At 31.3% G+C, this 13,837-nt stretch overlaps 1 protein-coding gene across 1 annotated transcript; it reads right to left on the reverse strand.

Moving 5' to 3' along the window:
* Positions 1 to 647: 647 nt before the first annotated feature.
* Positions 648 to 13,399, reverse strand: LOTGIDRAFT_111385 (hypothetical protein; the record flags this gene model as incomplete). The annotated part of the gene is made up of 21 exons (XM_009049058.1): positions 648 to 816; positions 1,256 to 1,379; positions 1,864 to 1,981; positions 2,546 to 2,889; positions 3,330 to 3,522; positions 4,173 to 4,448; positions 4,735 to 4,860; positions 5,126 to 5,215; positions 5,856 to 6,011; positions 6,442 to 6,621; positions 7,297 to 7,398; positions 7,753 to 7,906; positions 8,152 to 8,252; positions 8,477 to 8,617; positions 9,253 to 9,358; positions 9,611 to 9,700; positions 9,835 to 9,914; positions 10,303 to 10,419; positions 12,146 to 12,214; positions 12,641 to 12,884; positions 13,233 to 13,399. 21 exons carry the CDS (start codon positions 13,397 to 13,399, stop codon positions 648 to 650), a joined length of 3,147 nt encoding a protein of 1,048 aa, XP_009047306.1.
* Positions 13,400 to 13,837: the final 438 nt, after the last annotated feature.

Raw genomic sequence — 13,837 nt, forward strand, 5'->3', positions numbered from 1 at the left:
AGGTAGATAACAAAACATAGGTTTACATAGTATTCTTATATTTGTGTAAGATTATATTATGTGCAAGGTGCTAAGAAAACATCAAATTGTTTAAAGAAACTCCAAATAATAATCAATCTGGATCAAATCAACTGTGAAATGATTGGAGGATATAAATTTTAATCCAATTAAAATACAGTATTGCTCATCCTATTCTGGAATATCAAGTGATTAACAATTTGGTTTTGTTATAGTTATTTTGCCCGGTAAATTCATCTATTGTAATCTAACACAAACCAAACACAAACAAGAGCACAAATTAGACTAATAACATGATAAAAAGTAAAGGAAAATGTACAAAAGCAATTATTAATATTTACAAGCCAAATTTATTGACTTAATATAAACAAATGACACAAAATTAAAAGAATTAATAAATTAAAGACACTCCTTGATTTGGAAATTAAAATGAACAAATTGAAAATAAAATCAAAATTTACAGTAATTCAGTTAATCATTCATTAACAACTGAATAAAAATTCTTGGCATTGTGAGATATCATGAAATTTGAAGAAATTCTATCAAGAAATACATCTCTAAAATTTACAAAGATGTATTATCAAAGACTGGTGTAGAATAAAATATGTCTTCAGATCTAGGATTCCAGGTTATTTTTCACCATTCATTTCTCCCATAATATGATCAGGTTCCATACCCTTATCATATCTAGATAGCATTCTCTCATATAAATCTTCTAAATTAGACGCATAAATTTTGGTATTAAACAGTGGACTCATAGTTCTAGCTAGATAAACTTTAGCTTGCATAGCTTGTAATCTGAAAATAAAATCCAATCATAATTAACAGCGGTTTATATTGTGATTATCATTCTATTATTATACACTTATCAATGATGACCCTCTGTTGATGACTTCTGAACAGGTTCCATCTTTCTGAACAGGTTCCATCCCCTCCCCCCCCCCCTTTATTTAAACTTTGAATCATAAACAGTTTGTTGCTCTCTAATGTGTAGTATAAAACATGAATAGCTTCCAAATCTACCATTCCAATTTCCTGTCCTCAGATGTCCATGTTCTTTGCAATTATAGAAAAACTTGGCCAAATTAAGATGTCACTATGGTATATGCCTTTAATTGTATTTTCAATATAATGTCTTAATAGTGTCAAGTTTCTCTGAAATAAAAATATTAGCTATGTGAACACTCTGAAAGTTGCACACTTTACAAGCAGAATGAAAGAAACAATGCCAACCTACCTTTTAGGATTATTGCCCAATTCAGCTGCTATTCTAACATAGTCTTCTCTAGATTTAGCCACTAATTCAGGACAACCTAATGCGTGTAGTTGTGAGGAAGCCACTCTAGAGGCTAAGGTTTCACCTACAAAATAAAATATTACATTTTCATTACAAAATTACTTTTAGAACAGAGATGGTCATAGTAAAAACTGTAATATAGGCTGTGATTGGGTAACATAAGAATGCTGTTCTGATATAACAAAACACAAGGCAATATTATGAAATATAATACATGTCTTTAATAAGGTTGGGCACATAACGTTTCAACACAATATACACTTGTCGTCATCAGATGTAATGACAAGAGAACAAAACATAACAAAATATATACCAACAAGAAACAATATAGAGATTAAGAGGGACAATAGATAAAAGGGTAATATTAAGTGATTAAGAGAGATAATAGATAATTATTAAAAAAGTGTGTTATATTCCATAATATTGTCTTGTGTTTTGTTATATGTGCTCCTCACTTCTATATGTCATTCAAATCTTATATGCTGTTCTGATGTTTGAATGTTGATCGTCTTTGTGTTTCTTGATTTTGAAATAAAGATTATATTTACCAGGAAGAGTAACCATTGGTGTACCAGCCCATAATATATCCATACCAGTAGTATGTCCATTACATAATGGTGTATCTAAACATATATCAGCTAACTGACCACGTCTTACATGTTCCTCCTACAATTACAAAGATAAATATATTTATTTAGAATGAAAGAACAGGGATCTTGACACTTCCAGCGTCAGACTCCACTGTTCACTTACCATTTGCCTAAATTTCCCATTTACATAACCCACTAAAAGCATCTGTGATGGCAAAAACATTTTCCACCCAAATTAAACACTTTATTTAAATAAACCAGATCTTTAAAGCATATGTACAATTTTTGTTAAGATTGAATTTTTGGTACTTCTTTACAATATCTCTGTTGAATATAGCAAAAGAAACAACTATATTTTACAGGGATAACAACTTAGGTTCACAGTTATGGATCGTTTCTACCAGCTGCTCCTTGACCAAACCTCTTGGCATTAATCTTTCCCAGATTATCTCTACCCATTTACAGCTGGGTCGACTGGAATTATGAGTGAAGATGACTTATTCAAGGTAATCGAAATTCCTGACAGAACCGACAGCCGCTATTTGCTAGACGTAAACAAGCAAATGATATCATGTAAAGAACCAACACTCTAACCGACTGTGGAATAGAACCTCACAAAAAGCAAAGTGGACATAATTACCTTAGGAGCAACGTTTGAGAAAATAAATCTGTTTTGTTGAATTCCAAAATTCTGTGCCCAACGAACTATATTGGGTTCTCCTACAGCTGGAAAGCGTAATAACCATAAATAACTATTAGGTACTTGTTTTAATACCTCTAACCACATCTCTAGGGTAGCAGGGTCTATTTTATACAGTTGATTAAAATTACAGTATATAATAGCATCTTCTGGTAATCTATATTGACTACGACATGATAGTATTATATTCTGAGGTACTTCTTCACCAGTAGCTGTTTTATTATCAGTCTGAAATATATATATTATGTTAGTGGACATAAATATGGCATTTTTCAACCTAAACTCTAAGTTATGTAGGTTGATCTGGGACAAATCTTGCCACTCAATGACTTGGGTTTGTCAACTCATATTTCATAAATTCCCTTTTTTTGTTTTGGAATATTTATTTCACCACGGTGGACCAGTCTAATTAAAGTAAGACCAAGCTTTTGCTCCGTTTTTGTTATTAGCTTCTATTTCTAATAAAGCCACTTCTGTTAGGATCTAACGACAGCCTTCTTAAACTTTTTCATTCAAATCAGATGAAAATTGTATTTTCTATTGCGTTCACAAGCCAATTGTGGACGACGGACCAACAGACGGACATGGGTGATGACAACATACATCCACATTATAATGTGGGCGTATAAAAATGGAAAACCAATATTAGGACACCTTAAGATAATTTGCTACACATCTTACAAATATTCTTTGGAATTTAAATAAATAATTGAACTAAGCTAACTCACCATGCTAGTAGTAAGACCATTTTGAACAACGACATCTTGTATAGTAGCACTAGCTTGACTTTCTTTTACTAATAACTCAAATGCATTGATAACTTCCTGTGGTAAATCTATAACTTCTGTAGTTAGTTCTGCAGCTTCTCCATTAGGACCATCAGTGGTACGACCATGTAAACATTGAATTTTAATATACTGAAAATAATTTGTATAGAACTCAATTATTTAATTCAAATTTCAAAAAAATATTTGTTGTATCACAATCACTATTACTAACTTTCTTAATAACTTGACTGCAATAGCCACCATCCTTGTATCAAAGATGATTATAAATGCAGCCATGCAATTGGATTGTACGCTAGCGAATACAACCAATCAGAGCACTATAAAGACATAATGTTGACAGTCTTTCTGTTGAGGGCTCTGATTGGCTATTGTACAATCCAATCAAACTGCTATATTATGTGATACAAGAAAGGTGGCTATTGCATTCAAGGTATTAAAAGAAGTTTATTTCCTTTATTTAAGTTCAGTATCCATATATCCACGCAATTGTTTTCTTTTCTAATCACATTCAACCACACAATGTATTTATCATAGAATTCACACCTGACTTTCAGTAAAATCCATACTGGAGTATTCTACTAGGAAATAAGATTTCCAACATTTCAGTGAGTATGAATTATATTTCCTACTGGATTAACTTCTGATTCCAATTTATTCAAGAGGTAACCAATACACCATAAAAGCACATCCATTCAAAATTCAATACAACCAGTAAACCCAAACAAAGTTTTAAGGCAATATATGGTTTATGAGAATGTAGTACATGAATCCTCCCTTACCTCGGTTTTAGTTGCTAATTTCCTAATAGGTTCTAAATCAACACCATTTAATATAATATTGTTCAATTTAATTACACCATCACTTGATCGCACTACTATTTTGGTTCTCATGTGAGGGAACATGTTTTTGTGGTCACCAATAAAAAATGTGTCCCTCATAAATGCTTGTTTTTCAGAATTCTGGTCACATAGAGACAATGGGGAGGTAACTCTGTCAGTAATGAGATAATCCATAAATGAGGCACCACTACTACCTGGATAACCTAGCCACATAACCTACAACAGATACAGACCAAATGAATTAAAGAAAGCAAATACGAAAAATTTCAAACCTATGTTTCTACATCTTTTCTCATTGAAGTCATTTTGTAAGTGCAACTTGCATATAGTTCCTAATTCATAATGGCCGACCCAAAGTAAAAGACATAAACAGAGTTTAAAATCCTAAAAATGGCAGATCTAAGATCTATATCTTTAATATCAAATGAAACACCATTAAACAAGATCTTGAAAGTTAAAGAATCTCATGAATGAATGCTATCGTATTTTCTAGTTAAAATACCTGTATAGGTGCAGGTCGAAGTGCAAATAATTCATTCCTAGCTCCTTTGGTATAACCATTCATATTAATCAATATATCTATACCATCAGAATAGATCTTATCAGCTGCTTTACCATTACATGGTATCTATAATAGAAACAACACATTATTAATATCCCTGAGAAATTAATAACAGCTGAAGTGGAGCAAATATATTCAAAGAACATACACTGAAACCTAATTCAGAATATTATTGAAAACACATAAAGAAATATAAAATATCTTATATATATATCATGTATTATATGATTTTGTTCTACCTTGTGCCTTGAACAAACACCATGAATGCCCCAAAAAATATTTTTCCAGTTTTTATTCTGAATTGAAATAAAATGTTAACTAGAGAACATACCTGAGATAAATCAACAAAATGTTCAACTTCTCGTACTAATTTGGCTCTGAAAGTTGTATTATCATCAGGACTTAAAGAATAACAAAATACCTGAAAAGAGATCAAAATCTATTTTTAAATGTAAATGTATTTTGAATTATCATCAAATATTTACCTATAGCCTTTTGGGGACTTGTATATTTCGTATATTAATCAAAAGTGTAAAAAAGAAAAAAGAGATTTTTTTCTTTTTAATCAAGCCTTTTAAGAACTTAAAAGAATTAAAGGGGCATTCTACTTTTTTTGTAGGTCGAAAAAATCTTTTGCTCAAATTTGTAAAAATTTTAACTAAAAAAATCCAGCCATGAATTTTTTAACGCCAAAACTTTACGTTTAAGATTGCGTAACCTTTTAAAATTCGTTATGCTTTTTGCGAGCTGATAGAAAACTACTGTACGGATTAAAGTAAAATAAATTTATTGCAGAGAAATATGTCTCATGCGTTTTCTAGAGGTTTTAACTCATAACATCAAGCCATTATAAAGTCTATCACCGAAACCAGTTCAAACTGATTAGTTAACAAGTAGTACCCTCAGTTTTTAATTAACCCTTTTAAAACAAATTCAGTTTATATAAATAGCATATTTTAGAAATATTTTCAGGTATAATTTACGACGTTTTTGATAATGAAAATGTTTTACAAAAAAAGCCGAATACCCCTTTAAGACATAAAATTATGGTGGAAACTGACCTCAACTCTAGAAGTATCATGTTGTCCTGGGATACTCTGCATTAAGTGAGATGTAGGATGATTACCAAAATCAGAACTAACATAACCAATCTTTAATCTACTACCTTCATCTCGACTCTTACTGTGTTGATAAGGTGGTTTATGTAGCACATTAATCTATAATACAATAGTCAAATAATAAACTTAATAAGATTTACATAGTACTATTTGATAATATCTGTTTAAAGAAATAGTGATAAGACATTCACAGTGATTTGTTTTTGAAAAAAAAACCAAAAAACTGATGTAGTAAAAACCATACCAAAGTCTTTTAACTACCAATTGAATTTAGATAACTTGAAACAGTATAAAATAGTTAATTATTCCTCAAAAGTAATTAATTATTATCCCCAAAATGTAGTAAATCTATTATCAAAGTATCCTGGAGGTTGTGCTCTTAAATGGATATCCAGCTTGAGTACTATATCCCACTTGGTTGTGTCAATATTTCACTTGATCATCACATTATCTCCAGGGTAACAAGCAAAGACCTACATTACAGCTCAATACAGGCAGCACACACTCATTTAGTTGAAGATCAACTTACCTTTTCAAGACACAGACTGGCATGTCTAGCTGCTATTGCTTTTCTCATACCATGTGTTAGAGGATATAACATACTATGATGAGGGTGTACTGATGGTAATCTATTCTTCTCTAGTTGATCTTGTACAATCTGAACCAACCTCTTCATTCTTTTACTATAGTCTGACCAATCACACACAATCTACAGATTATAAATCAATGAATTGAGTTCTGATTTAATACTTAGTTCATCATTTATTATTAATCATTTTTAGCTATGAAGACTCTTCAAATTGATGAGAAACTCAGTCACAGAATGACATCGGGTGTTAATTCATCCAAATCATTTCTGATTCAGCGGTGATTTAGACAAAAAATTATTTCAAAATGATGAAATTTAACCACTATGGTAAATGATGTTAACTTGACCACTACGTTAAATTAACCACTATGTTAAATGAAGTTAATTTGACCACTAGGTTAAATGTGACCACTATGTTAAATGATGTTAATTTGACCACTATGGTGAACTACCCACTATGTTAAATGATGTTAAATTTACCACTATGTTAAATGATGTTAATTTGACCACTATGTTAAATGATGTTAATTTGACCACTATGTTAAATGATGTTAATTTGACCACTATGTTAAATGATGTTAATTTGACCACTATGTTAAATGATGTTAAATTTACCACTATGTTAAATGATGTTAATTTGACCACTATGTTAAATGATGTTAATTTGACCACTATGTTAAATTAACGACTATGTTAAATGATGTTAATTTGACCACTATGATAAATTAACCACTATGTTAATTTGACTACTATGTTAAATTAACCACACCATGTTAAAATATGTTAATACATTACCTGTAGACAATGAGCTAGGTTACAATAAGCATCAGGAAAATCAGGTTTTAATTTTAATGCTGTTCTATAAGAGGCAATAGCTTCAGGTATGTTACCAGAATCCTACAATAAAACCGGATTCATTTCTTTAATTTTAAAGTGTATTTTTTACAATGAAATGTGGACCTACTGTTCTTGCTTACATTGGGCTAATGAAGACAAGATATCAAGAACAAGAGTATTAACTTATTCTTTTTCATCTTCAACTGTCAAAGGGTCTGTAACAATCACAGCCTCTTAATCTGTTCTACTAGATGCTTTTTTCTATGTCAGCTCCTGTGACATGCATCACTTCTAAGGAAAATACCAGGTTAAGAAATTCCAAGACCTTCTGGTTACTTAGCATCTAATTAAGTTGTTCCTACAGCCACAAGGAAACGCATAACCTCTGAAAACTTTGAAGTTTTAAGTGCTTACCTTATGAATAGAAGCTAAATTACTATGGGCATCAGCGAAGGCTGGATTTATTTTAATTGCTCTAGTGTAACACCCTAAAGCTCCTTTTATATCTTGCATCTCTTTCAATGTATTACCCATATTGGAATATGCATCAGCAAATGTTGGTGATATCCTGAAATTATAGAATATATTGAAATTTCCTCAAATTTATCAGGAAAAAAAATCTAGAGATATTCAGACAACTCTTTTATGACTTAAACAGACCTGTCATTTTTAACACAGAGATCCTATTAAACCATCCATGAGAATGTCTAAGGCCTGTAAGGAAATGCAGTTTAACTTCCAAGCTAGTAAAATATATATAGACTTTACTATATCTTACAATAATCTAATAATTATCTAGTCCACGGTTCATACCTAATAGCTTCTTTATAATGACGTAAAGCTTCATGAAGTTTTCCTTGTTGTTGGAGTACACTAGCTAAATTAGAATGAGCAACAGCAAACTCTGGATACACCTTAAATCAGAAAATATTCATGGTGTAATAATCACATCATCATCAAAACAGCTACGTTATGAGGTCAAGGTCAGCAATTTAGCTCCAGACTAATTATACTATTAGTGTTCTTTCAGATATATGTCTTCTTTAAATTTGAAGAATTTTTTTTGAACATATTTGCAAGCCTAAACTTATTTCATTATTTTGCAAAGAACATCATTGTCACAAAATGACAGACTTACCTCCAAGGCTTTCAGATATAATTCTACAGCTAATTCTGTATGTCCTTGTTCACGTTTAATATTAGCTAGATTGTTGAGAGAATCAGCATGGGTAGGACTTAGTAATAATGCTTTATTATAACATTCTTCTGCTTCTTTCACCTACAATATTTTTTTACATGTTACAACAGCATAAAAATACACAAACACCTAAGTCTATTGGGGTAATAAGTATGATTGTAATGGGAAAATATTGAAGGAATGGTGCTAGGCAATCCAATGTGTTACATTCAGATTCAATTGTTTCTACGGCATCCATTCTCGCTATGCCTGACAATAACCTCTTATGTAGATGGAAGAAAATCTTCTTTTATTGTAAGGCGCAAGTTTACAAAATATAGTTCATCAGATGTTAATTATCTCCCTTGAAGACTCCATCCTCGTTGTAGACAGAAGTCTGAGTGTCAGAGACTAGTAAGATGTCACCAATGGAGACGAACATTAAGCTGACAAATTTATTGTCACATGATCTAATATTTGAAAGAAGTTCGATTTATCCGCCAGCTGCATACGAGGTTATTGTCAGGTGTAGCGAGAATGGCCGCCGTAGATATGATTTATTCAGATTCTGAATGACTTTATTTTACTTGAGTAAAGGTTTTATTCTTGGTACAGAAATTATGATGTCAACTGAAAATAGTATTATAATAACTTGTTTGAGACATATCTGAGGTGTGTCAATATCAACAATATATTTAGTGTGTTTGGACACAGTTTAAAACAATGAACACACAAACCTGTCCCTTTTCTTTTAGAGCATTAGCTAGATTACAGTAGGCATCAGGGAAATTAGGTTGTAATTCTATAGCTCGTTTATAGGTATCTATAGCTAGATCAATTAACCTGAAAAACATTTGAACATTATTCATATTGAAAACATTTACAAATAGAAGTTTTAATAAACAATTTTATTACCCCAGTAGTTTTTCAGTGACGTTGTTAGTATGCGTCTTTTGGAGAGTCCACATGGCTAATAAATTGTTATAATTTTATTAGTTATTGTCACTAAATAATAGTTTCTATGTAAATTGTTAAAACATTCTGTTCAATAAAATAAATATTGTGTTCAATTATTTGTTTATAACATATACTTACCCTTGTTCATAATAAACACAGGCCAAATTGCCATGAACTACAGCATGATTAGGACTTAGATTTAGTGCTCTTAAATAAGCTGCTACAGCTCTGAAAATACAATGGATGCATTATAAAATATTAATTCCATTTTTATTTAGTATTTCCAACTTTTCAACATCAATAAAAATGCATGATATATCAGAGAACCAACAAACCAAAAGTTTGGATAAATCAAATAGTACCTATCAAATATTCTAGCTTCTTTTAAAACGTTACCAAGGTTGATATAGGCATCAAGAAAATTAGGATCTAAAGCCACAGCCTGTAAAATATATAATAGTAATTAAGAGTAAGATTCATATAAAGCTTGGCAGCAGTTGGGCAAACAATTGATAACACAAAAATTAAACTGCAGCTTACCTTGATAAAATCATTGGGTGCAATTAACATGTTAAAATTAGCACATTTCAGAGAATGTATGTTTTATCAAGAAATCCTTTCAATTCAACCAAATAAATGATCACTAAAATTTATTTTCAAAGTTTATGAATTTATAAAAAAAATTACTTCTCATTCTCTTGAATATGTTCTTAGAAACTAATCCTCATAAAGTCAACTTTTCATAGTTTATAGAAACTATATGTTAAACAATAGATCTCTTCATATTTAAAATTACTCTTCATTTGAATCATGTGAAATAGTGAATTTACCTTCTCAAAATGGTGAATTGCTAACCATATTTCACCTTGTGCATTAAACACACAACCTAAATTACTCCATGCTACAGCAAAGTTTGGACAGGTTTCTATTGACTTCAAATAACAAGCCTGAAAGGGGGGCAAAAGAAAGGGGGAGGGGAGAAAAAAAGTATATTAATATTGAGACGAGAAATATTTGAAGAAAGGGACAGCCCTATGCTAGACGCCGCTGCATTGCACTTGCTCAAGTGCCGCTGCGCTTTTGCTGCCGCTCCCTAAGCGCTCGCCCTAAAGATGCAACAGATTTTTCACAGGGGGCTAAAAGTTTTGATCTTTTTTCAAGTTTTAAGATATTTCAAACGTTTAACCCCCTCATCTATTCAATAACTCAACTCCTGGTGGCGTCGGACTCCATTCAGAAATCTGGAAAAAAGCCAAAAACCACATTAGCTCGATAGTCTAAAAAAGAAACATAATATTAAAATATGGATTCCCACCCTTCAATTAAATCTTTCTGATGAAAGTCCCATCCCACCAAGAAAAGAGTATCGCGCGACCGCATGCGTCCGCAAAAAATAAAGGCGTCCGCTGAAGCGCTATTTGTCGCTGCGCAGAAGGGTCAATATATCTTGTAGATTTTTTTGTAAGAATTTAACTTTAGGGCACTTAGCCAAATATTTTATATCTTTTAGATATATTTTTTCTACATTGTTTTGTTACATACAATACCTGCCAGTTGGCTGAAAATAGCAATAATAATCTTGGGTCATACCGTTGAAATTTTAACGTAGGTAGTAGGTATGCTGATGTTTCATTTATCTCTGGAAAGGACATTTTACCCACACACAAATCTAGAACTAATGCAGAAATCGTAAAGAAAAAAAATTAGAATTAGTATGGTTGGAAAAATACCTTATAATATTTCACATTAAATAGAACACAAAACAAGCTGCATTGTGAAACATTTCCAGTACTTGCATAATTCATCAAAATATAATCATCAGAACTAAAAGGTAACTTCATTCAGAAAATTTCTTTGCAAACTACAATGATTTCATGGACATTGTATTTAAATTAACAAGATCAATGTTCAAAGTACTAAAAATTTCAAATTTCCCAGAAAACAATGTGAACCAATAAATGCATCAAAACTATCAAAGAATACATGTTACTAGAAATTGTCTGTCGTCAGATCCTTTTAGTTCAGATTCGGATTGCTTTTCTTTTTCGCTATCTGTAAAAAGAGGGGAATTGGTTAGGCCTTTGTGGAAGCCATATCATGTCTTGGCAATCTTCTGTCAGGTCAAATAAACCATGGTATTTGTAAAACAAGTGATGAGAATTTTGAAATTTTGAGACACAAAGAAAGATAACTCTGATATGACTACCTCACACCATTGATAAACAAGCAGCAGTGCTTCTTTTTTATTAAGAATCATTAAAGAAAATTCATCCGTTTTGAAGAAAAAGAAGAAAACAAACAAGATATTTTAAATAAATTGGTAAAAAGAATCTAAATAATCCAACTGGATACAATAATTTTTAAATAAAGATAATCAGTTGTGTTTGTTCAAAACAGAACTGATCTAAGATAAATTATGTCAAAAAGGCATCCTTTTTCTTTCTCCAGATCAATTTTCTTAAGCAGTTTTTCACATCCCATAATATAAGAATGAGTACTGGAAATGTTTCAACTATTATTTTAAAGGTAGGAAGAGTGTTATTTTTTAAAGTTTGCTAATTTGATTTATTACTTTATTTTTTTTATGTTTTATCCAAATTGTTGTAATGAAGTGCAAATAATAAGGGAAAGCAGCTAATATGTTACTCTTTAATTCATAGATATAAATTCTACCTTGGCCTCATCCAATCTTCCTAATGCTTTCAATAAGTTACCAAGATCACTTCTCACACAATACAAATCCTACAAATTAAATAATATTTAAGAAAATATTTCCAAATTTTACACGATTTCCTTCAATAGTTAAATGTTTTTATTATTAACCCAGACCCAAAAGGAAAGAGTCATTTCTTTTGGTGAACTACTTTAATGAATTTAGTGTACTTAAGTACAGATTAGAAAAGGTCTACCTTTTGAATGATTGCTTTCCAGACAAGATGAAGATATATGCCGAATATTAGATAGGAATCTTCTATATTGTTGTTGTCGACACAATTCTACTGTTCAATGAGATAGTTAACTTTGCTCAAATGAGTTGAGACATTAAGCCTCATTTTCATTAGTCATAGAGCTCATCAAAAACATTTATGGGCAGAAAAAGATGTCATTTTGTTCTGCTGTATGTGTATGATTATGTTATCTTCAATGCAAATTAAATCTGTAACTTACAGCATTATACTGTAATGCAGTGACATAAGCCTGTACAGCATGTTCCATATCTCCTGCTGCTACCAAGGCTGCTGCTAGATTAATATATCCATCAATAAAATCAGGCTTTAATCTTACAGCATGTCTATAATTATCTAAAGCTTCTTGTAGTTGTCCTCTTTCTTTAAAAACATTGCCTAAATTAGAGTAGGCTTCAGCTAACATTGGATTAATCTGTATAGCTAACTTGCTAAAATGTGCAGATCTATAAAAGTACAAGAAAACAAGGTGAATATAAAACTTATGATTGTCCAAAAGTATATCCAATTATACAGCATAATTGATCAATTGATAATTGATATTTTTAGCCAATATCAGCTTATTTAAACCATGACATTGGAAATAACTAAGTTGTGACCAGCATAAAAATCAAATCTGTTGAAAATCTCATCACTATTATTCATATCATTACATACTTAAAACTCAATCAAATCTATCAAAATTGAAGATATTGATGTAAAAAATTCCCATATATATTCATATAAAGACATGCAGTTCCAGCCCTAGTTACTATCTTCATTTAAAACAATGAAACAAACTAAGGATTTATTACCTGTCTAATCGCCTACATTGAAAGTGAATAGAACTTAATAATAATAATACTCCAGTATTGTCAGGTTCTTGATCCCATAACTGCATACAATGTTGTTCAGAGTTTTCATAATCACCAGCTTGATATTCTCTGTGGGCTAATTCAGCCAGCCCTGTGAGTAGAATCATTTTGTCATAACAACTTTATGCAATCCACAAAGAAACCCAAAGTTGTCAAACCTACAATTCTATTTATTTTTTTGAATCCCACCAATGTTGCTGATGAAAAGCTTAGATCAAAAATTATTCATTTGAAATGTGATTCTTTTTTTTTTAACAGAGAGGAGGTGGATTTCCACAGTTCCACTTCCAGTCTAAAAAATGTAGGTCATTTCCAGTCCAAAAATGAATTTAATGTGGGTCAATTTAAATTCTGGGCACATAGCCTTCTGTTTTTAAGTTATTTTTATGCTTCGTAATGTGAGTAGTTGAGCTGAGAAGCTATGAGCTCTGAGAAGGGTTGGGCTATGCCTCTGGGCCAATTTTGGGGGGGGGGGGGGGGGGAGATTTATATCAATTTATAAGTGATTTCATTGGCATCTGTCTTTATCCATTTAGGAACCAATG

The sequence above is a fragment of the Lottia gigantea genome (genome assembly GCF_000327385.1).
Source record: "Lottia gigantea unplaced genomic scaffold LOTGIsca_13, whole genome shotgun sequence".
In the NCBI taxonomy this organism is placed as follows: Eukaryota; Metazoa; Mollusca; class Gastropoda; family Lottiidae; genus Lottia; species Lottia gigantea.